The following is a 26,058-nucleotide window of genomic DNA, read 5'->3' on the forward strand; positions in this document are numbered from 1 at the left end:
CAGTTACAACAATTTTAATACTGACATACAATCATGACACATAGGACAAAACATGTGAGGACTGGCACTGTCCTATGCGGAAGAGAGTCAGAATAATTACCAGCAGGTCTGAGAACCAATAATAGCTCTCAAACAAGTTCTTTAAAAGTTCCCAATCGCCTCTCCGGAAAAAGCAGACTGGAGCCCGTTCCTGGTAATAATTCAGCGGTCCAGATGTAGTAGTAGAAGCTGCACTGTGGACCCCTCAATAACCAACGCGTTTCCACCTGCTTTGCTGCAGGTCTTTTTCAAGGTGAGATGAGGGGCAGTCTGTTAGTCCAGAATTTAAATCACTGTTCAACCAATCCTGGTTCTAATAGATTAATTAAACACAGTTGTGTACATTACTCTAGTTGTCATGGATACAGAGGGTCATTCATGATTGCGTCGAGTCACTTCCGGGATTCTATACTCATAGTTTCCCATATTGACATCCAAAGGCTCTCGCTGCCCACTTCCGCCAGCTACCCCAGGGCGCATCTGCCAGCCGGGGCCGGAAATCACTGTCCGTTTCCGCCCACCCGATCCGGCTACGTCCGTCGGCCGGATTCGGAAGTCCCGGCCGTCAGCTTTCGCCAACCACGCTACTCGCGTCCTCGCCAACCGAAGCCGGAAGTGCTATAGCTTTTTATGGCTCCCGTTTCTGCCAGCCATCCTAATCGCATATTAGCCAACCAGACACGGAAGTGTCCCTCCGCAAACATCTCAGACCTCACGTATCTCATATTTCATACAGGTTACGTGCATAGTTGTAAACTTTGAGAATAAAAGCATAAGTGAATGTTTATTTTCAACTCCTATCCGGATGCACTAAAAACAAAAAATAAAGACAGCATAAATTAGCTTAACATTAAATATCAAAAATATTAAAATGCCAAAAAAGGAAAAAATCATAAAGACCATTTTAACTCAAAATCATTATTCAATCAAGATGGACGCAATGTGTTAAATTCATATATAGCCTGCATTTCTTTTTTTGCCAAAATTGACATGATATCCTTTTGTCTATTGGTACATTTAATTAATCTAAACCCTGCAAATCTGATTACATGTTTTAAAGAGCTATTGTGATACATTTTAAAATGATTAGACAAAGCATGTGTGGTTAGGCCACTTTTTATGTTTCTGCAATGCTCACTTATCCGTATTTTAAGTGGTCTGGTAGTGTGTCCAATATAAAATAAATGGCAGGAACATTTGATAAAATATAGAACATTCTTGACATTGCAAGTAATGAAATCATAAATTTTAGCAGTTTTTCCATTAATGCATACTGTATCTAACTTTTTTGAACCGTCATTTTTAATTTCCCTGCACCCGATACATATCCCACAACGGTGGAACCCTTTTGTTAGTATCCTGCCTTCTCTTCTTTTCGGGGGGGGGGGGGAGATAGTTTCTTACCAGGGAGTTTCTTAAATTCGGGGCTTTTCTATAAATAAAAACAGGACAGTCCGGAATCATATTGCCGACCACTGGGTCCTCCTTTAAGATATTCCAGTTTTTTCTAAACTACCTTTCTAATAACTTATGTTGTGTGTTAAAACTGGTAATAAAAGCCCATTCATAATTCTTTTTCCTGTTTCTTTGTGGTTTTGATTCGTTATTTAAGAGTTTTTCTATCTAGTGACTCCACATCAGACATAGCTTGCTCAATCTTTTTTCTATCATAACCACTTTTTTCAAATCTGCACTTTAAATCATTCGCTTGTTGATGTTATACATTATCATTCGTGCAGTTTCTTTACATCTTTTTAATTGACCATATGGAGACTTTTGTTGATATCCATAAATTTATACGGATATTATGCATTGAAAAATTATTTTTATCAAAAGAATCAGTAGAGGAATTGGGTAATACGGAAATGACGGACTACACACCTTTTAAACCGAAGTCCGTCTTTTATCCTGCACACGTTAAGGGGAATTTTATTGACACTTTTTGCTAATTGGTACAGGAAGATGTTAGAGAATTTAACTCACAGGAATAAAACACAATTTAACCTCAAAAGAGAGGACAGCACTAAAGGATTTAAAACAGAACACAGAAATAGTCATCAAGCCTGCGGACAAAGGGGGGGGGGGGGGGGGGGTAGTGGTAATGGATAGGGAGTGGTACACGAAGGGTATAGATACCCATTTAGTAGACTGCTATACTTATCAAAAACTTAGGTCGGATCCCACAGAGAGGATCAATATAAGTTTTAAAGAACTTGTGAAGAAATTTAGTGACCTAGGTGTATTGGAGGAAAGGGAGGTGAAATTTCTCATAAATGAGAAACCAATAGTGCCGACCATGTACCTGCTCCCTAAAGTACACAAAGACCCTACCAACCCCCCGGGTAGGCCAATAGTCTCTGGAATAGAGTCTATAACAGCGAATTTATCGGAGTATATCAATTATTTTTTGCAGCCGTTGGTGTTAAAAAATACTTCACACCTAAAGGATACAAAAGATCTTTTGAATCTTCTATCCACGATTCTGTGGGAAGAGAATTTAATATTAGTTACGGCTGATGTTAAGTCACTTTATTCTATTATTGCTCATCAGGCTGGAATTAGAGCAGTCACGAATGCCCTGCACAACAGCACTTCATTTTATTTTGAATAATAATTATTTTATGGTAGAAAGGCATTTTTTTATCTAGAAGGTCGGTACAGCTATGGGCACCAGGTTCGCTCCAAGCTACGCAAACATCTTCATGGGTCAATGGGAAGCAGATTGTATCTGGACCCAGAACCCTTTTGGAGCGAACCTGGTGTCCTGGAGAAGGTATATCGATGATATCCTTTTTATTTGGAGAGGGGATAGGGAAACCCTGGATTTGTTTTGCAAATATTTAAATGAAAATGATTTAAATATACAGTTAACGTTCAGTATAGATTACAAGAAGGTCAACTTTTTAGACATCACCCTCTCACAAGATGATGGGAAATTCTGTACCAGAACTTTTATTAAACAGACAGATTCTCAGGCCTACATCAATATAAATAGTTGTCATCATCCGAATTGGCTAAATTCAATTCCATATGGTCAATTAAAAAGATGGAAAAGAAACTGCACGAATGATAATGTATATTATCAACAAGCGAATGATTTAAAGTGCAGAATTGAAAAAATTGGTTATGATAGAGAAAAGATTGAGCAAGCTATGTCTGATGTGGAGTCACTAGATAGAAAAACTCTTTTAAATAACGAATCAAAACCACAAAGAATCAGGAAAAAGAATTATGAATGGGCTTTTATTACCAGTTTTAACACAAAACATAAGTTATTAGAAAGGTAGTTTAGAAAAAACTGGAATATCTTAAAGGAGGACCCAGTGGTCGGCAATATGATTCCGGACCGTCCTGTTTTTATTTATAGAAAAGCCCCGAATTTAAGAAACTCCCTGGTAAGAAACTATCTCCCCCCGAAAAGAAGAGAAGGCAGGATACTAACAAAAGGGTTCCACCGTTGTGGGATATGTATCGGGTGCAGGGAAATTAAAAATGACGGCTCAAAAAAGTTAGATACAGTATGCATTAATGGAAAAACTGCTAAAATTTATGATTTCATTACTTGCAATGTCAAGAATGTTCTATATTTTATCAAATGTTCCTGCCATTTATTTTATATTGGACATACTACCAGACCACTTAAAATAAGGATAAGTGAGCATTGCAGAAACATAAAAAATGGCCTAACCACACATGCTTTGTCTAATCATTTTAAAATTTATCACAATAGCTCTTTAAAACATGTAATCAGAAATGCAGGCTATATATGAATTTAACACATTGCATCCATCTGGATTGAATAATGATTTTGAGTTAAAATGGTTTTTATGATTTTTTCCTTTTATGGCATTTTAATATTTTTGATATTTAATGTTAAGCTAATTTATGCTGTTTTTATTTTTTGTTTTTAGTGCATCCGGATAGGAGTTGAAAAATAAGAATTTACTTACCGATAATTCTATTTCTCGTAGTCCGTAGTGGATGCTGGGGACTCCGTCAGGACCATGGGGAATAGCGGCTCCGCAGGAGACAGGGCACAAAAGTAAAAGCTTTAGGATCAGGTGGTGTGCACTGGCTCCTCCCCCTATGACCCTCCTCCAAGCCTCAGTTAGGATACTGTGCCCGGACGAGCGTACACAATAAGGAAGGATTTTGAATCCCGGGTAAGACTCATACCAGCCACACCAATCACACTGTACAACCTGTGATCTGAACCCAGGTAACAGCATGATAACAGCGGAGCCTCTGAAAAGATGGCTCACAACAATAATAACCCGATTTTTGTAACAATAACTATGTACAAGTATTGCAGACAATCCGCACTTGGGATGGGCGCCCAGCATCCACTACGGACTACGAGAAATAGAATTATCGGTAAGTAAATTCTTATTTTCTCTAACGTCCTAAGTGGATGCTGGGGACTCCGTCAGGACCATGGGGATTATACCAAAGCTCCCAAACGGGCGGGAGAGTGCGGATGACTCTGCAGCACCGAATGAGAGAACTCCAGGTCCTCCTCAGTCAGGGTGTGCCCCTGACCAAGTATCAGCTCGGCAAAGTTGTAAAGCCGAGAGCCCTCGTGCAGCCGCCCAAGATGAGCCCACCTTCCTTGTGAAATGGGCATTTACATATTTTGGCTGTGGCAGGCCTGCCACAGAATGTGCAAGCTGAATTGTACTACACATCCAACTAGCAATCGTCTGCTTAGAAGCAAGAGCACCCAGTTTGTTGGGTGCATACAGGATAACAGCAAGTCAGTTTTCCTGACTCCAGCCGTCCTGGAAACCGATATTTTCAGGGCCCTGACAACATCTTGCAACTTGGAGTCCTCCAAGTCCCTAGTAGCCGCAGGTACCACAATAAGCTGGTTCAGGTGAAACGCTGACACCACCTTAGGGAGAAACTGGGGACGAGTCCGCAGCTCTGCCCTGTCCGAATGGACAATCAGATATGGGCTTTTGTGAGACAAAGCCGCCAATTCTGACACTCGCCTGGCCGAGGCCAGGGCCAACATCATGGTCACTTTCCATGTGAGATATTTCAAATCCACAGATTTGAGCGGTTTAAACCAATGTGATTTGAGGAATCCCAGAACTACGTTGAGATCCCACAGTGCCACTGGAGGCACAAAAGGGGGTTGTATATGCAGTACTCCCTTGACAAACTTCTGGACTTCAGGAACTGAAGCCAATTCTTCTGGAAGAAAATCGACAGGGCCGAAATTTGAACCTTAATGGACCCCAATCTGAGGCCCATAGACACTCCTGTTTGCAGGAAATGCAGGAATCGACCGAGTTGAAATTTCTTCGTGGAGCCTTCCTGGCCTCACACCACGCAACATATTTTCGCCACATGTGGTGATAATGTTGTGCGGTCACGTCCTTCCTGGCTTTGACCAGGGTAGGAATGACCTCTTCCGGAATGCCTTTTTCCCTTAGGATCCGGCGTTCAACCGCCATGCCGTCAAACGCAGCCGCGGTAAGTCTTGGAACAGACATGGTACTTGCTGAAACAAGTCCCTTCTTAGCGGCAGAAGGCCATGAGTCCTCTGTGAGCATCTCTTGAAGTTCCGGGTACCAAGTCCTTCTTGGCCAATCCGGAGCCACGAGTATAGTTCTTACTCCTCTACGTCTTATAATTCTCAATACCTTGGGTATGAGAAGCAGAGGAGGTAAGACATACACCGACTGGTACACCCACGGTGTTACCAGAACGTCCACAGCTATTGCCTGAGGGTCTTTTGACCTGGCGCAATACTTGTCCAGTTTTTTGTTCGGGCGGGACGCCATCATGTCCACCTTTGGTCTTTCCCAACGGTTCACAATCATGTGGAAGACTTCCCGATGAAGTCCCCACTCTCCCGGGTGGAGGTTGTGCTGAGGAAGTCTGCTTCCCAGTTGTCCACTCCCGGAATGAACACTGCTGACAGTGCTATCACATGATTTTCCGCCCAGCGAAAAATCCTTGCAGTTTCTGCCATTGCCCTCCTGCTTCTTGTGCCGCCCTGTCTGTTTACGTGGGCGACTGCCGTGTTGTTGTCCTACTGGATCAATACCGGCTGACCTTGAAGCAGAGGTCTTGCTAAGCTTAGAGCATTGTAAATTGCCCTTAGCTCCAGTATATTTATGTGGAGAAAAGTCTCCAGACTTGATCACACTCCCTGGAAATTTTTTCCTTGTGTGACTGCTCCCCAGCCTCTCAGGCTGGCCTCCGTGGTCACCAGCATCCAATCCTGAATGCCGAATCTGCGGCCTTCTAGAAGAGGAGCACTCTGTAACCACCACAGGAGAGACACCCTTGTCCTTGGAGATAGGGTTATCCGCTGATGCATCTGAAGATGCGATCCGGACCATTTGTCCAGCAGATCCCACTGAAAAGTTCTTGCGTGGATTCTGCCGAATGGAATCGCTTCGTAATAAGCCACCATTTTTCCCAGGACTCTTGTGCAATGATGCACTGACACTTTTCCTGGTTTTAGGAGGTTCCTGACTAGCTCGGATAACTCCCTGGCTTTCTCCTCCGGGAGAAACACCTTTTTCTGGACTGTGTCCAGAACCATCCCTAGGAACAGCAGACGTGTCGTCGGAAACGGCTGCGATTTTGGATATTTAAAATCCACCCGTGCTGTCGTAGAACTACTTGAGATAGTGCTACTCCGACTTCCAACTGTTCTCTGGACCCTGCCCTTATCAGGAGATCGTCCAAGTAAGGGATAATTAAGACGCCTTTTCTTTGAAGAAGAATCATCATATCGGCCATTACTTTGGTAAAGACCCGGGGTGCCGTGGACAATCCAAACGGCAGCGTCTGAAACTGATAGTGACAGTTCCGTACCACGAACCTGAGGTACCCTTGGTGAGAAGGGCAATTTGGGACATGGAGGTAAGCAACCTTGATGTCCAGGGACACCCTATTGGTTCGCTATCACTGCTCTGAGTGACTCCATCTTGATTTGAACCTTTGTATGTAAGTGTTCAAAGATTATCCATTTAGAATAGGTCTCACCGAGCCGTCCGGCTTCAGTACCACAATATAGTGTGGAATAATACCCCTTTCCTTGTTGTAGGAGGGGTACTTTGATTATCACCTGCTGGGAATACAGCTTGTGAATTGTTTCCAATACTGCCTCCCTGTCGGAGGAAGACGTTGGTAAAACAGACATCAGGAGCCTGCGAGGGGGAGACGTCTCGAATTTCCAATCTGTACCCCTGGGATACTACTTGTAGGATCCAGGGGTCCACTTGCGAGTGAGCCCACTTCGCGCTGAAACTCTTGAGACGACCCCCCACCGCACTGTACGGCCCCCGCGTCATGCTGAGGACTTAGTAGAAGCGGTGGAGGGCTCTGTTCCTGGGAATGGGCTGCCTGCCGCAGTCTTCTTCCCTTTCCTCTATCCCTGGGCAGATATGACTGGCCTTTTGCCCGCTTGCCCTTATGGGGACGAAAGGACTGAGGCTGAAAAGACGGTGTCTTTTTCTGCTGAGATGTGACTTGGGGTAAAAAAAGGTGGATTTTCCAGCTGTTGCCGTGGCCACCAGGTCCGATGGACCGACCCCAAATAACTCCTCCCCTTTATACGGCAATACTTCCATGTGCCGTTTGGAATCTGCATCACCTGACCACTGTCGTGTCCATAAACATCTTCTGGCAGATATGGACATCGCACTTACTCTTGATGCCAGAGTGCAAATATCCCTCTGTGCATCTCGCATATATAGAAATGCATCCTTTAAATGCTCTATAGTCAATAAAATACTGTCCCTGTCAAGGGTATCAATATTTTCAGTCAGGGAATCCGACCAAGCCACCCCAGCGCTGCACATCCAGGTTGAGGCGATCGCTGGTCGCAGTATAACACCAGTATGTGTGTATATACCTTTTTAGGATATTTTCCAGCCTCTCAGCTGGCTCCTTGAGGGCGGCCCTATCTGGAGACGGTACCGCCACTTGTTTTGATAAGCGTGTGAGCGCCTTATCCACCCTAAAGGGTGTTTCTGGCGGGAAAAGGTATACCGCCAATAATTTTCTATCGGGGGAAACCCACTCATCATCACACACTTCATTGAATTTATCTGATTCAGGAAAAACTACAGGTAGTTTTTTCACACCCCACATAATACCCTTCTTTGTGGTACTTGTAGTATCAGAAATATGTAACACCTCCTTCATTGCCCTTAACATGTAACGTGTGGCCCTAAAGGAAAATACGTTTGTTTCTTCACCGTCGACACTGGAGTCAGTGTCCGTGTCTGTGTCTGTGTCGACCGACTGAGGTAAATGAGCGTTTTACAGCCCCTGACGGTGTTTGAGACGCCTGGACAGGTACTAATTTGTTTGCCGGCCGTCTCATGTCGTCAACCGACCTTGCAGCGTGTTGACATTATCACGTAATTCCTTAATTAAGCCATCCATTCCGGTGTCGACTCCCTAGAGAGTGACATCACCATTTCAGGCAATTGCTCCGCCTCCTCACCAACATCGTCCTCATACATGTCGACACACACATACCGACACACAGCACACACACAGGGAATGCTCTGATAGAGGACAGGACCCCACTAGCCCTTTGGGGAGACAGAGGGAGAGTTTGCCAGCACACACCAAAAACGCTATAATTATACAGGGACAACCTTTATATAAGTGTTTTTCCCTTATAGCATTTTAATATATATATATACATATCGCCAAATAAGTGCCCCCCCTCTCTGTTTTAACCCTGTTTCTGTAGTGCAGTGCAGGGGAGAGCCTGGGAGCCTTCCCACCAGCATTTCTGTGAGGGAAAATGGCGCTGTGTGCTGAGGAGAATAGGCCCCGCCCCCTTTTCGGCGGGCTTCTTCTCCCGTTTTTCTGAGACCTGGCAGGGGTTAAATACATCCATATAGCCCCCAGGGGCTATATGTGATGTATTTTTAGCCAGAATAAGGTACTATCATTGCTGCCCAGGGTGCCCCCCCCCAGCGCCCTGCACCCTCAGTGACCGCTGCTATGAAGTGTGCTGACAACAATGGCGCACAGCTGCAGTGCTGTGCGCTACCTTATGAAGACTGAAGAGTCTTCTGCCGCCGGTTTCTGGACCTCTTCACTTTTCGGCATCTGCAAGGGGGTCGGCGGCGCGGCTCCGGGACGAACCCCAGGGTGAGACCTGTGTTCCGACTCCCTCTGGAGCTAATGGTGTCCAGTAGCCTAAGAAGCCAATCCATCCTGCACGCAGGTGAGTTCACTTCTCTCCCCTAAGTCCCTCGTAGCAGTGAGCCTGTTGCCAGCAGGACTCACTGAAAATAAAAAACCTAACAAAACTTTTACTCTAAGCAGCTCTTTAGGAGAGCCACCTAGATTGCACCCTTCTCGGCCGGGCACAAAATCTTAACTGAGGCTTGGAGGAGGGTCATAGGGGGAGGAGCCAGTGCACACCACCTGATCCTAAAGCTTTTACTTTTGTGCCCTGTCTCCTGCGGAGCCGCTATTCCCCATGGTCCTGACGGAGTCCCCAGCATCCACTTAGGACGTTAGAGAAATAAACATTCACTTATGCTTTTATTCTCAAAGTTTACAACTATGCACGTAACCTGTATGAAATATGAGATACGTGAGGTCTGAGATGTTTGCGGAGGGACACTTCCGGGTCTGGTTGGCTAATATGCGATCAGGATGGCTGGCAGAAACGGGAGCCATAAAAAGCTATAGGACTTTTAGCTTCGGTTGGCGAGGACGCGAGTAGCGTGGTTGGCGGAAGCTGACGGCCGGGACTTCCGGATCCGGACGGCGGATGTAGCCGGATCGGGTGGGCGGAAACGGACAGTGATTTCCGGCTGGCAGATGCGGGCGGCGAGAGCCTTTGGATGTCAATATGGGAAACTATGAGTATAGAATCCCGGAAGTGACTCGACGCAATCATGATTGGACCTCTGTATCCATGACAACTGGAGTAATGTACACAACTGTGTTTAATCTATTAGAACCAGGATTGGTTGAACAGTGATTTAAATTCTGGACTAACAGACTGCCCCTCATCTCACCTTGAAAAAGACCTGCAGCAAAGCTGGTGGAACGCGTTGGTTATTGAGGGGTCCACAGTGCAGCTTCTACTATTACATCTGGACTGCTGAATTATTACCAGGAACGGGCTCCAGTCTGCTTTTTCCGGAGAGGCGATTGGGAACTTTTAAAGAACTTGTTTGAGAGCTATTATTGGTTCTCAGACCTGCTGGTAATTATTCTGACTCTCCTCCGCATAGGACAGTGCCAGTCCTCACATGTTTTGTTCTATGTGTCATGATTGTATGTCAGTATTAAAATTGTTGTAACTGTACTACACATGATACCCTTTTCTTTTTTTCACATGTGAACTTATGAATGGAATAATCATACCTACTGAGAACAAATCTGGATATCTATTTTAAGATAAGGGATATTATTTACACCTATATTTGTTTTTTTTAATGCACAACTAAGTTTGTGGCTGTAATTTCACTTATTTGATTGTGTCTATAGCGCCAGAAGGAACGCATCCCCAACCCTTCTATTTACGCCTATTATTGTTTGGAGTTTTTTGGAGAGAGACTCCGTGGGGTTTGCATTTTCCTTGTAGGCTGCTCTCTTGGTGTTTGCACAGTATCAAACTGTCTAAAAGAATACCCCAGTTACACTTTGCAGCTATAAATGATTTATTTATTTTTTAAAATCACTTAAAAAAAAAAAAAAAGACGAATTGCGCAATCTACGACATTTTAGGAAATTTATCTCTATAATGATATCGATACTTATCGATAGTGGTAATTATTAAGCAGAAGCTTTTCAAATTGATTAGATTTTCTGCAAAACTTGTTGAAAACACCTGAATGAATGACTTGAAGTGACAATTAAGGGGTGTATTCAATAACTGTCGGAAGCTGCCATCTTGTCGGAAAGACGGCAGCTTCCGACAGAAATAGGTCGGAAGGGGTTCTGACCTATTCAATAGGGACTTATTTTTTTCCGACATGTCGGGAATTCCTGACTTGTCGGAAAACACATGGATCGGCGGAATAGCCGGCAATCCACGTGCTTCTGTCGAAAATGGGGCTAAATTCGACAGGTTTTGGCCCCCTTTCCGACAAATTCGTATTTGGCCGTCCATTGAATAGGGGTTGTCGGATCCATTCCCACAACTGTATGTCGGAATGGATCCGACTCTTATTGAATATACCCCTATGTCATCAATAAAAAACAACAACAAAAAAACAGCACCATCAAAATTCTAAATAATTCACTAAAAATATATAAATATTAAAAAACTATTTCACTGAGGACATGTTTACCCTTTCATCGAATGATGCATTCAGCCTGAATTACCTGCAATCCTGGTTTATTCATCTGAGAAGTGAGATTCATTGGTTCTCTCTCCAAAGCTTGTAACATTCGGAACATGTCAATTGTCAGCTCACTGAACTTCACCTGAAATGGAACATACATCAGCGAGATAAACAATCAAACGAAAAGATTGAACCAGATAAGATTTTTTGGGGGCTTTTAGAACATATATTCCAACTAGGGCTGCACAACACATATCCTACAGCAAGGGTGGGTCTAGAGGTAGTTCTGCCATTTAATACAGATTATCAGTAACTATTCTTTCATGGCAAAATAATAAGTTTCTGCCCATCTGACCTGAGCATTGTATGTCATCCATCAGTAACAGTAAAGGAAAAAGACATGTCTGGCCCACAGGTCAAGTACTACTGTCATAGGTCTCTGAAGACGAGACATTCCCATAACTAAAGCGCAAACATTATTGCCCTAACAAAAAATACATATTTTGTTCCTCATAGAGCAGGCCTACATTGCCCTGAATATCTTGACAGAGCTTCATCACCTGATTATTGCAGTTGCCGATGATGAGAGCATCAGCCAGCATTAGCTGTCCCACCACCATGCCCTGTTCCAGCACAGGTCCGGTGCTCTCCGCCAGACGATTTGAAATTATTACAATGGTGTTGTCATCATTCAAAACCATCACGGGGTCTGCCTGCCACCAGAGAGAGAAGATAAATATAATGAACCGTCTGCAATTGTAGGAGGCCTCTGCCTATCAGAGATCAATGACATGCCTGACTGCTCCATGCGAAGTTTGCAGTAAGCATTAATACCGATACATTAATCAGGACAAAAATTCATGGAAATCACAGGAGAGTGGATCTGAAGGCAGTGTGAAATAAATGATTGTGACCCACTCATGAGGGAATAGCTGGGAAGCTTCTGAACTTTCTTACAGTTCATCAGCCCACGGTAGCTACCACTTCATAAAATTAAATGCCAGATCATCACTAGATGAAAACAGAACGTTTAAAAGGAATGCAGGGGGTCAATCAGTGTGCACCTGAGACAATCGGCGTAAAGTACTGATTTTCGGTACTCTGCGAATGCGCAGGGTCCTGCAGCATAGGATGCAGGCCGGCACTAGACTGTTAATTTGACAGTATGATGCTGTTTCAGGGGTGGGGAGTGGACAGCAATGGGCTCCGTTTGGAAAAACAGAGGTGTGCCACCACCGTTTAAGGGGAGGGAAGAGGCTAGGGATCTCTGTCGTAGCATGTCGACTTCCTGGCCTCTGCGATGGACGGCTTGCGTGGCACCATGGGTGCAAGTCGCCTGATGTTGGATGCTTTGATCTGATGCTGTGTCCTAGGACGCAGGTCAGATCACTAGTGCAGCAGGAGGTGTCTGCATGTCATAGATGCCTCCTGCTGCATTTACATATAGCGCTATCACTGCTGCTTCCAATGAAGCAGCAGTGATAGCAAATCGGACCACACCTTAATGACCCCCCAATGCCTTGTTGGAAGCTAGGATAAACAATGTACTACTATTTAATAAATAATGCGTATGCAGGATAATCTCTTTATATATATTGAAATATTCTCTTCAAATGCAGAAAATCGAACCAAAAAAAAAAAGACAGGAACAGAACAAGCCAATGCATAGTACTTACAGTGCATCCGGAAAGTATTCACAGCCTTCACTTTTTCCACATTTTGTTATGTTACAGCCTTATCCAAAATGGAATAAATAAATTTTTCCCCTCAAAATTTGACACAATTTTTTTTAGATTTTCGCAAATGTATTAAAAATAAAAAACGAAGGGGGGCGTGGCTTGGACAGGCATGGAGTAGCAGTGGGAAGATCTAGCTCTCCATAGAAATCCTGTTTAAACACCCGTTTTCCCCTAACCCGTGGCTCCTGTGACCTGCCAGCTGGCATAAGAAGGTGTACTGCCCCTGTACATACCCGCACTGGTCCGGTGTGCAGCGCGGCTCCCTGTATCCGACACCTCCGGCGTGACGCCCCGGCTCCCTGCCTCTCTATCCGGGAAGACACGTGACGGCGCTTGTAGCGGCGGACTTGCCGTGATTCTCCGGCCGGGGGACCGAGACTGGGAGGGCTCTGACTAACGGGCATATCGCGGCAGCACTTGCCTGGAACCCCGCGGAGGTGCTGGGGACGGGTGAGTGCGGGCAGGAAAGCCCGCGAAAAACCGCCATCTTGCAGCCTCGCACATTTCTCCCTGCACCTGACATCCTCTCCGTCCTGCGGTGCTGTACGGCCGAGTGAGCTGCGGCTGGGGCTGCCCCTCCCTCTCCTTCCTGGGCTTAATAGACAATTACAGAGGGGTTCCCTGTACGCGGTTCCCCACATATATTAAGAAATATATATATAGCTGCAGAGAGGGGAGGGGTGAAGAAGGAGAAAAGAAAGGGAGAATACACCCTGTGAACGATTCCTGCATCTCTGCAATAGCCACACATGTGCCCGTAAATCAGCTTCCGTGCAGAAATACTCCCTGTACACAGAATATTCTGCAGGGTGCCTATAAGCCTGCTCTGCTCTGCTATATTATTGTTTATCATATCTGCCTGACCCAGGTGGCCCCCTGTGCTGATCCCATACTGATTGGAGACTTTTTTGCTGTAATATCCTCGGGGCCCTGACTACGCGCCCAGTGCTGCAATGGTTAAAGGAGGCCAGAATGCGGCTAACGCCGCTGCGAAACTGGAGAAATATGCTAGGTCGCAGCAGCCGTCTCATTCGGCAAAGCAGGGTGACACTGACCCATCCTCGCCTGCGACAGAGGTTGCTACCTCTGATCCCGCTGAGCAAATTCACTCTACCCAGCAAATACTACAGGCCATTTCAGCGTCTGAACAGAGGGTCACAGACAAGATTGGGCAGGTACAGGCGGACGTCTCTCTGCTTAGACAAGATCTACAGAAAATCCGGGAAAGAGTGGGTGAAACTGAACATCGGATATCGACTCTGGAAGATAATACGTCACCCCTACAGACGAAAGTGGCCGACTTGTCTACCCAGATGGTGTCTATGCAGGCTAAAATTTCCGATATAGAGGGGAGACTTCGGCGCAACAACATTCGTTTTGTTGGACTCCCTGAAAGAGCGGAGGGCACCACCCCGGAATTATTTCTGGAAACCTGGCTTATTAGTTTATTGGGCAGAGAAGCATTTACCTCTCAATTTGCAGTGGAAAGAGCACACAGACTCCCGCCTAGAATGCCGCCACCCGGGGCTCCGTCTAGAACATTTATTGCCCGTTTCCTACATTTTAAGGACCGCGACGCTATACTCCGTCTGGCCCGGACACAGGGCCCTTTCCAACTGGATGGACATAATATATCTGTTTTCCCTGATTTTGCCCTGGAGGTGCAAAAGAGTAGATCACAGTTTCTGCATATTAAACGTCAACTCCGTGACCGTAATATACAATACTCTATGCTGTTTCCGGCCAGGCTGCGAGTGGTGTTCGATAACACCACTCACTTTTTTTCAACTCCTCAAGATGCTGCTGCATGGCTGGAACGACAGCCTCACCCTCCTCGATGACGTGTTACTGCACAATTGTTGGTTTATTGCTCTCTTAATGTTAAGCCTCACTGTCTCATATTCTTATTATGCTAGTCACACTGTGGGTGCATATGCAATGCTTTGATGGGGCAATGTCGGGCAGCCTAATATCGATGTTGGTATTACTGTTGAGGTACGCTGCTAGATATGTTTTTTCAGGGTTAGGGCACTACTTCTATAGGTATACTATGGAGAGCCTGTGCCGAAGATAGTGTAGGGGCTTTTCTTTGGGTTCTTGGTTAGGCCCCTATCCCTTAGTTTAGTTAATTTGGTGGGAGTTATGGGATCCAGGTATACCTTAAGTTCCCAAGGTGATACAGGGTGGGAGTGGGGGGGGTTAGTTTGTTTTTTTTCATGCCATCAATTTTTGCTTATGTGTGTGCTCTGTTGTGTAGCGATGTTTGCGAACGATATTGCTTTGATTTCCTCGGCTTCCAGGGACATGGGGGGACTGGGTGTCCCTATTCACAGCCTACACTGCTCTGCGACTCGGAACGGCCGGGCTCTGATAATTGTCTCTCTTATATATCCTGCCACCCTTTTCTATGTCTGCTGTTTCTAGGGGGCTTCGCCTGCTCAGCTGGAACGTCAGGGGTTTGAACGAAAAGATTAAGAGATCGTTGATCTTGACTCAGGTTAAAAAATACCAGGCAGACATAATTTGTCTTTCTGAAACCCATTTGTTTGGAAGTAAGGTGCTGGCACTCAAGAAACCCTGGATTAGTCATGTTTACCACTCCACTTTCTCAGGTAGCGCTAGGGGTGTCTCTGTACTAATTAGAAAATCTATACAATTTCACCTAGACTCCTGTGAAACAGATCAATATGGCAGATATGTCTTTCTGCGCGCACATATTAATCGTAGACTATTCCACATATTAGCTGTCTATGTCCCCCCGCCATATAACAATGAGGTTCTGCGTCATGCAGCCCGATTTCTAGCCCAATCCCCTGCTGCCCCAGTGATATGCTTGGGGGATTTTAACAATGTGATGGATCATGCCCTGGACAGATGGAGAGAGTCGGTTGCTTCTCCCTCCCCTTCTGTATCCCCTACTCCATTTGCACGACTGGTGGGGGAACTGGGGTTAGTGGATGTATGGAGGAGTCGCAATCCCACGGCTAATCAGTTCTCCTGCCACTCCGCTACCTATCATGCCTTCTCTCGCATTGATTTGATCTTGATTTCTCCTGACTTGTCCCCTGATGTGTTGGAGGTGGACTATCTTCCTAGGGGTATATCGGATCACTCTCCTGTATCACTTACAGTTAATGTTGGTTGGGAGCGCGGTGCAAAAATGTGGAAACTTAATCCCTTCTGGTTAACCTTATTAGGGGAGGGTGCGGATTTGGTTAATGCCTGGGAGGGGTTCCAGGTTTGTAATCTGTCTTGCACCGACCTGGCGGTCAAACATGACGCTTTCAAAGCGTTCCAGCGGGGCTCCTTCATAAAACGAATATCTGAGGTTAAATTATCTAGTAAAAAGAAGGAAATAAGACTGGAGGCCCTATGTCAGCAATTGGAATCCCAATATATAGCTACCCATTTACGTTCTGACGAACTGTTGTGGCGAGACGCGCAGGAAGAGTGGTCCGATTGCTTATTTGAGAAGTCCAGGCGTAGACTCCTTTTTACGGGACATGCACACTATTTTCAGGCGGAGATGAATGGCAGTTATTTAGGTTTTTTGGCTCGGTCTGAATCTACTAGAACAATGATTCAATGTGTGAGGAACTCTGACGACCAAATGTGTTACTCTGGCTCGGCGGTGTCTGAGACATTTCGTAGTTACTATTCCTCGCTATATACATCCCGAGCCACTTACTCCACTGATCAATTGAGGGAATATTTGGCTCGGCTGGATTTGCCCTGTCTGTCCCAGGAAGACTCTGGGGCTCTAGATGCACCAATTACTCTGGAGGAGGTGAACGCTGCGATCCTGTCCCTTCCAGCGTCTAAGGCACCGGGTTGTGATGGACTTCCGGGTGAAGTTTATAAGAAATTTAGCAGCTTTTTTGCCCCCTATCTTCTACAATTATTTGACCTATTGTTGGAGGGCGGGACTCTCCCTCGCTCTATGGCCGAGGCAAATATAATTGTCTTGCTGAAACCGGGAAAAGACCCCCTACGCCCCGAATCTTACAGACCTATTTCCCTCCTCAATACAGATGTCAAGATACTGGCAAAGATCTTGGCATCTAGATTGAACTTAGTTATCACAACAATCATTCACCCGGATCAGACGGGATTTATGCCAGGTAAGTCAACTGCCCAAAATTTACGTAGACTGTTTTGTCACCTACAGAGGCGTGATCTGGGGGAGTTGGATGCGGTGGTGGTGTCCCTAGATGCAGCCAAAGCATTCGACTCAGTGGAGTGGACATATTTGTGGGGGGTACTGGAGAAGTTTGCTTTTGGCCCTCGTTTTATTAAATTTCTCCAGTTATTGTATTTTTTGCCTATGGCCCGTGTGACGGCCAATGGTTTCACGTCGGAGATGTTTGCGTTGGAGAGGGGCACTCGACAGGGTTGCCCCCTATCCCCTGCGCTGTTCGCAATTGCCGTGGAGCCGTTGGCCGCCTTGCTACGATCTAATGACGAGATTAGGGGTATTAAGGTTGGGGGTCATGTGGATGTTGTGGCCCTGTATGCAGACGATATGCTCCTTTTCTTACAGGACTCCGAGGGCTCCTTGCAGGCTATGCTGCGGGTAGTGGAGGAATTTGGAGTTTTTTCTGGTTTACTAATCAACTGGGATAAATCGCATATTTTTCCCTTGTCTGGTCTTCTCCCTGAAAATACCCGGGGAGTGTACCCCTTGCAGTGGACGCTGCGGTTTAAATACTTGGGTATCTGGATCACCCCTATGGCACGTAGTTATGTGGCCCAAAATATTGACCCCATTACGATGTCATTTAAAGAGAGGGCTCATAGCTGGAAAAAACTACCACTGTCTATCCTAGGTCGGGTTAATTTATTCAAAATGATAATGCAACCAAAGTTCCTATATGCCCTACATAACTCTCCGGTCTACCTCCCGAAAAAAGTCTTCACTATAATTGAGGGCGTTATGTCCTCATTTATATGGGGTAATAAACCAGCAAGAGTCTCTATTAAAACGCTGAGCAGGTCACAACTCTCGGGGGGTGCGAGTCTTCCCAATCTGAGACTATATTACGTAGCAGCGCAAATGTCCCATCTTGGTGAGTGGACTGGAGATTCCTTAGATCCAACAATGGGGGGGTCTTCTGGCTGAGCGGGCGAGGTGCTCTCCTGCTTTCTCCTTTTCTCCTCTTCAACTCCTTCTTTCTGGCCGTGCGGCTTCTGGTTTGCCTCCCTTGTTACGCCAAGCCTTGCTAATCTGGCGCTATGCACATACTATATATGATTGGGAGGGGCAGGATACCAGTACTCCGCTATGGTTTAATAGTACGTATTCAGAGTTGTACAAGATATCTCCAGATAATATTTGGATAACTAAGGGTGTAATCTCTCTAAAACAACTCTACCAAGATGGAGTGCTCAAGTCTTTTCAGCAATTGAAACTCGAATTTGATATACCTAACACTGCCTTGTTTCGGTACTTCCAACTTAGACATGCTGTGCAGACCCAGTTTCCTCATGGCCCACCTCCAATTGCAGATTCACCCGTTAAGGCGTTGCTCACTTCTCTTAATCGAAGGGGAAAAATATCTGTCATATATACTGCTTTGAATAATAAATATGGTCACGACCATTTGAATACACTTCGCATCAAATGGGAGACTGATTTGGGACCTTTATCCCAGGAGCAGTGGATCCAGATCCTGGGCTCCACTAAATATACTACGCCATGTATACGATATAAACAAGTCTTTTTTTACATTCTGCACAGGGTGTATCGAACTCCTGTCACTATGCAGAGGGCTGGTATTAGAGATAACTCTTGCTGCCCCAGATGCCGGGAGACCGATGCCGGATTCTGGCATTTGTTATGGGACTGCCCTGCAATTTCCCTTTTCTGGCGTAAGGTATGGGGTGATATAACCATGACTGCCCCATCCCTCCCCGTACTAGACCCCGGCCTATGCCTGTTTGGATTAGATCTTGAGGAAACACACTCTGTGGTACTGTACAAATATGTCCTGTGTCTCACTACGCTGGCGAGGGTTGTCATTGCCAGGGTTTGGTTCTCAGCTGACATGCCTAGGGTGGAGCAATGGAGGGCGTTGGTAAATTCAGTAATACGACACGAGAGATATATGTATAAGATAAGGGGTTCCTCCTCTCAATTTACAGAGAAGTGGGACCGTTGGTGCAGCACAAGGTTGGGCAGACCGATACTGGACACCTAGTCCTTCTTTACACAGATATCGTTTGATAAGAAACTTTAAGTGAATATAATTGACGCACACACAGAATGTTGAATTTTAACATATATAATTTTATTGATGGCAATTGTTACAGTTAATAGAATGCTAATGTTTGTTTTGAGTTATGTATAAATGTCAAAAAAAACAAATAAAAAAAGTACTTGATTTGTCTTGAGGCACAAATCTGGGGAAGGGTACAGAAAAATATCTGCTGCTTTGAAGGTCCCAATGAGCACAGTGGCCTCCATCATCCGTAAATGGAAAAAGTTCTGAACCACCAGGACTCTGCCTAGAACTGGCCGGCCGTCTAAACTGAGCGATTGGGGAGAAGGGCCCTAGTCAGGGAGGTGACCAAGAATCCCATGGTCACGCTGTCAGAGCTACAGCATCCCTTTGTGGAGAGAGGAGAACCTTCCAGTAGGACAACCATCTCTGCAGCAATCCACCAATCAGACTTGTATGGTAGAGTGGCCAGATGGAAGCCACTCCTTAGTAAAAAGCACATGGCAGCCCGTCTGGAGTTTGCCAAAATGCCCCTGAAGGACTCTCAGACCATGAGAAACAAAATCTCTAGTCTGATGAGACAAAGATTGAACTCTGTGGTGTGAATGCCAGGCGTCATGTTTGGAGGAAACCAGGCACCGATCATCACCAGGCCAATACCATCCCTACAGTGAAGCATGGTGGTGGCAGCATCATGCTGTGGAGATGTTGGTTCAGCAGCAGGAACTGGGAGACTAGTCAGGTTAGAGGGAAAGATGAATGCAGCAATGTACAGAGACATCCTGGTTGAAAACCTGCTCCAGAGCGCTCTTGACCTCAGACAGGGACGGTGGTTCATCTTTCAGCAGAACAACTACCCTAAGCACACAGCCAATATATCAAAGGAGTGGCTTCAGGACAACTCTGTGGATAGCCATGAGTGGCCCAGCCACAGCCCAGACTTGAATCCGATTGAACATTTCTGGAGAGATCTGAAAATGGCTGTGCACAGACGCTTCCCATCCAACCTGATGGAGCTTGAGAGGTGCTGCAAAGAGGAATGGGTGAAACTGCCCAAAGATAGGTGTGCCAAGCTTGTGGCATCATATTCAAAAAAGACTTGAGGCTGTAATTGCTGCCAAAGGTGCATCAACAAAGTATTGCGCAAAGGCTGTGAATACTTAGGTAAATGTGATTTCTTAGTTTATTTTTTAATAAATTTGCAAAAATCTCAAAAAACTTTTTTCACGTTGTCATTATGTGGTATTGTGTGTAGAATTTTGAGGGAAAAAATAAAGTTATTCTATTTTGGAATTAGGCTCTAACACAGGGGTGGGGAACCTCCTGCCCGCGGCCCGTGTAAAGCCTGCAAAGCCGTCTGTTGCGGCCCGCTGCTGTCTGTGTGTCAGCGAGACACGCCGCCCCTCAGTCCGGAGGTGGCGCGTCTCAGCTGTCAGGGCAGGGATGAGAGCGCAGCTATGTCCGGGGGCAGCAGCGGGTAGGATCTCAAACCAGCCGCCGGTTTGTGAGCCAATCATAGCTCGCGGATCGGCAGCCAATCAGGAGCCGTCGCTGCCAGTCCACAAGCTCTGATTGGCTCATGAGCCGGCGGCTGTTTTGAGGTCCGACATAGCCGCGCTCTCCTCCCTGCTTGGTCCCTGACAGCAGTGAGCAGCACAGTGGGGTGGGGGGGCCATGTGTGGGGCATTTGTGTATCTGGCACTGCACTGGCATATGTGTACCTGGCACTGCACTATTGGGGGCATATGTGTATCATGTCCCATTTTAATTGGCCACACCCATTTTTTGGCGCGCGCACTCAGTACCACTAAGGGTAGTAACTACTGGGGGGCAGGGTAATTATTAAGTTGATAATTTTTGTATGGCCCCCGAAGGATTTTATAAATATCCAAATGGCACTTGGTAGAAAAAAGGTTCCCCACCCCTGCTCTAACATAACAAAATGTGGAAAAAGTGAAGCACTGTGAATACTTTCCGGATGCACTGTATGAAACAGACTTTCTAAATTGTAAGCTCCTTGGAGCAGGGCACTCTTTCCTCCTGGTCTCACAACCCTTTCCTCTTGCACTACAATTACAGCTCTCTCCTACTGAGCAACTGTACCCGCATCTCCTCTTGCTCATAACTGTTTATCTCCTCCAATGGCTGCCCGCCCCTATTAGTACGCCGATTACTCCTTTGCTTCCTTACATCTCAGCTGTAGTGGGTACACAGAATTATGATGCTGTTACCTGGGCTCTTTTTAATAATTGTTCTAATGTCTGCGGAATGCACGGCACTGCGAAACACTTGTAATAATAATTATTATTATGTAATAATAATAGGATTTTAATAACCTACCGGTAAATCCTTTTCTCATAGTCCATAAGGGATACTGGGGACACTTAGTACGATGGGGTATAGATGGGGTCCAAAGGAGCCGGTGCACTTTAAAACTTCAAACAGGGTGTGCTGGCTCCTCCCCTCTATGCTCTCCCCCACAGCTCAGTCTAGGAAAACTGTGCCGAAGGAAATGAACATACTTCACAGGAGGAAACATGACCAGACAACAGGTGGCGAGATTAATGAACCAGCACACAGCAGAACAACCAACTCAGCAACAGCCAGTGAAAAAAATAGCAACAGCTGAGTCAAAAAACTTTCAAACAAGAACAAACTTGCAGGAAGTGGAAGCACAGTGGCGGGCGCCCAGTATCCCTTATGGACTACGAGAAAAGGATTTACCGGTAGTTAATTAAATCCAATTTTCTCTAACATCCATAAGGGATAGTGGGGACACTTAGTACGATGGGGACGTCCCAAGCCGTGATCTGTAAGGGAACCTAACCGGTCCACAGCTGCTTGTTAGAAATGCAAAAAACGTCCCAGGTTGAAATCCGCAGAAGGATACTTTTGGCCCTCACACCAAGAGACATACCGTTTCCAGATATGGTGGTAATGAGCAGATGTGACAGCCTTCCTGGCTCGAATCATGGTTGTAATAACCTTACCCGGAATACCTTTTTCAGCTAGAATGTTCCGCTCAACCGCTATGCCGTTAAATGAAGCTGCCGTTAGTCTGGGTAGACGAACGGCACTTGCTGAAGAAGATCTTCCCACAGAGGTAAAGGCTAGGGGTCTTCTATGGCCATGGTTAGAAGATCTGCGTACCAAACTCTCCGAGGCCAGTCAGGGGCAATCAGAATTGCCTGAACTCCTTCCCTTCTGATTCTTTTTAGAACCCTGGGAAGCAACGGGATCGGAGGAAACAGGTACACTAGCTGGTAGGCCCAAGGCGTCGTCAGTGCGTCCACTGCCACCGCTTGAGGGTCTCTTGTTTTGGAGCAATAGCACAAGAGCTTTTTGTTGAGCCGAGAAGCCATCAGATCGATCTGTGGATAGCTCCACTGATCCTGAGTGTAGGTCGTGACGACTTAGGAAGTCCGCCTCCCAGTTGTCCACTCCCAGAATGAATATGGCCGATACTGCCCTTACATTCCTTTATACCCAGAGGAGTATCTTGGATACCTCTCGCATGCAGGCCCTACTCTTTGTTCCTCCATGCCGATTGATGTATGCCACAGCCGTGGCGTTGTCAGACTAAAGCTGAATGGCTGACCTTGAAGCAGGTGAGACACCTGTAGCAGAACATTGCAGATCGCCCTGAGTTTCGGGATGTTTATTGGAAGAACGGCTTTGTGGCTTGACCACCTGCCCTGGAACTATGCCCCTTGGGCGGCAGCTACCCAACCTCGAAGGCTCGCGTCCGTGGTCAAGAGAACCCAATCCTGGATCCCGACGCTCCAACCCTCCAAGAGATTGGAGGGTTGCAACTACCAAAGGAGAGAGATCTCGGCCTGCGGTGAAAGATGTATGACCTGGTGCATCTGCAGATGCGAACTTGACCATTTCTTCAGGAGATCCAGTTGGAAAGTCCTTGCATGGAATCTGCCGAATGGAATGGCCACCATCTTTCCCAACAGGCAGGTGCAAAGATGTACCAGGACCCGGTTCAGCTGCAGAACCACTTGTACCAACTCCTAAATTTTCCTGGCCTTGTCCACAGGAAGGAAGATTTTCTGAGCCACCATGTCCAATATCCTCCCTAGGAACTGGAGACGCTGGGTTAGCTCGAGGTGGGATTTCTGCAAGTTCAGAATCCAATCATTGTGCGACAGTAGTGTTGTTGTGTGACAGATGCTGTCCAACAATTGTTCCTTCGATCTTTCCTTTATTAACAGATCGTCCAGGTAGGGGACAATGTTCACTCCCTGAATCCGAAGTAGGAACATCATCTCCGCCATCATCATTGTGAAAACCCTTGGGGCCGTGGATAGGCCAAAGGGCAGCGCCTGGAACTAGTAGTATTCGTCCAGCAGAGCAAACCGGAGGTAGGCTTGGTGAGGTGGCCAACTTGGAATATGGAGGTACGCGTCCTTTATGTCCAGAGATGCTAGGAATTCCCCCTCCTCCAGACCTGAAATCACTGCTCTCAGAGACTCCATTTTGACCTGGAAAACCCGCAGATATGGGTTTAACGATTTTAATAGCAAAATGGGGCTCACGGAACCATCCGGTTTTGGTACCGCAAACAGGTTGGAATAATAACCCTCGCCCAGTGGTACTGGGACAATGACTTGAGTCTGGACCAATTTTTTGAATGGCCCCCAGTAGGGTGAGGCGCATGTCCTCAGAAGCCGGTAATCCTGATTTTAAAAACCTGTAAGAATTCTCGAACTCCAGCTGTAGCCCTGGGAGACCAGGTGTTTCACCCAAGCCTCCTGGCAGGAGCTTTCCCAAATTATGCTGAAGAATCTCAGCCGAGCTCCTACCCTGAGGTCCCCCATGAGCTGAGGGACACAGTCATGCTGAGGATTTTGAGGAGACAGAGCTGACGCCATGGTCCTGAGATCCTGTGGTGGCAGGCTTACGAGACTTACCTCTGGAGCCTCCAGCCGCATGAGGCACCTCTGGCTTTCCCTTTGAACCTAGCAGTCTGAAAGGATTGTAGCGAAGGTCCTGTGTAGGAGCGTCGAGCCGGTGAAGCTGCAGACGGGAGGTACGTGGATTTTCCAGCTATAGCCTTCGAAATCCACGTGTCCAATTCACCGCCAAACAGCCAATCACCTGTGAAAGGTAAAGCCTCTACACTCCGCTTTGATTCTGTGTCCGCCACCCACTGGAGTAGCCATAGCACCCTGCGTCCAGAAACCGCCATGGTAGAAGTACGAGCATTAATAGTACCTATGCTTTTAATAGTTTTACAGAGAAACCGAGCAGAATCCTGAATGTGGTGAACCAGCGTTACCATATCAGCCAGGGACTTATCCCCAGTGAGGCCCTGTTGAATGTTACCTGCCCAGGTATGTATGGAGTGGGTCACCCAAAAGCCAGCAATAACAAGCCTCTGAAAGGCTCCTGCTGCCACATAAATAGATTTCAAAGTGGCTTCTATTTTTCTGTCTGAGGGTTCCTTTAAGGCAGTAGCCCCTGGAATCGGTAGTACCATCTTTTTTGACAGGCGTGATACTGATGCATCAACAGTAGGGGGAGTTTCCCAGACTTTTTTGCCCCTCTAGAGCTAAAGGAAATGCAGCAATCAATTTCTTTGTCACCTGGAATTTCTTTTCAGGAGTAGCCCATAGCTACTTGAAAAGATCATCCAGTTCCTTAGAATCAGGAAAGGTGACTAGCACTTTCTTTTGTGCAGCGAAAAAGGATTGCGGAGCATCTCCCTCGTTCCCAGGAACATGAAAGACATCTTTAATAGCAAGGATGAGAGACTCCACACCCTGAGTTGTAGAGGAATCCTCCACTTCGGTATTTGATTCCAACTCCTCCCCCTCTTCCACCTCAGGTACCTACTCCTCAGATTCTGAGAGAATGTGAGGTAACCCCCTTTTCTGGGGTAGTGGAAGTGAGAGAGGGGTTACACGGCTGCCCACTGATTTATCTTTAATCAGAGTAGCCATGGACTGTTGCAACTGCTGCCTTTCTTGCCTAGCAGTAGACAATTCATTGGACGTGTCAGCCATCATAGATTTAATAGAACTCAACCAAGCTGGTTCCTGCAAATTACCCCCAGCAGCCCCACTATCCTGTGAAGGCTGACTGCATTGCTTACACCTGAGAGAATCTGCAGTGGAGGGAGAAAATCTAGTGTGACAGAGAGAACACACAGCTTTCTTCACCATGCTGACAGGGAAAATTTACATCCACACATACACACACAGAGACACAGGTACAAAGCAAGCCTGCCTAGCCCAGTATGTGTAGAGAGACTCAGAGAAGGATGGACCAACACCAGCCTGCATCTAATAATGGAGATGTCATATATGATATAATTATGTGAGAGGAGCCTAATATAAGGTTCCCACAGCGGGCTCTCCCCCTTTTCTACACCCCTGTATCAGTGTCCGGCTGTGGAGTATCCTCTGGAGGAGCGGACTTTCCTGCTGCAGCGTTGACAGTGGAGGAAATTACGCCAGGAAGTCGCTGGTCCCGCTCTGAGGTAGCGCCGCCTCCTCCAATGGCGCCAGAGCTACTTGCATATTTATACTGGCAAAGTCCCATACAAGTGTTAAACGAGGTACAAGCACCTATTGGATGTTAGAGAAAACAGTAATAGAGTTGTCCACTCAGATTATGCATGGCCTCCTGTAACTACTTCCAGATATGTCATTTGCAGTCTTTCTTCTGTGAATGTGATCATGCATTTATATTACAAGTGATATCTATTTATTTTCGTTGCCCTGGAATATGAACATCTGCTGATCTCTTTGTACTGGATAT

At 46.2% G+C, this 26,058-nt stretch overlaps 1 protein-coding gene across 2 annotated transcripts in view; it reads right to left on the reverse strand.

Annotated features, from left to right (window-relative positions):
- Positions 1–26,058, reverse strand: part of SCAI (suppressor of cancer cell invasion) — a 455,550-nt gene that overhangs the window by 129,785 nt on the left and 299,707 nt on the right. For both annotated transcript variants that reach the window (XM_063936887.1, XM_063936888.1), the window contains exons 8-9: positions 11,891–12,043; positions 11,371–11,472 (exon numbers count right to left, since the gene is read on the reverse strand). In XM_063936887.1, the coding sequence (XP_063792957.1) occupies positions 11,371–11,472; positions 11,891–12,043 (255 nt within the window). The remainder of the gene's footprint in view (positions 1–11,370; positions 11,473–11,890; positions 12,044–26,058) is intronic.

The sequence above is a fragment of the Pseudophryne corroboree genome, chromosome 8, assembly GCF_028390025.1.
Source record: "Pseudophryne corroboree isolate aPseCor3 chromosome 8, aPseCor3.hap2, whole genome shotgun sequence".
Lineage (NCBI taxonomy): Eukaryota > Metazoa > Chordata > Amphibia > Anura > Myobatrachidae > Pseudophryne > Pseudophryne corroboree.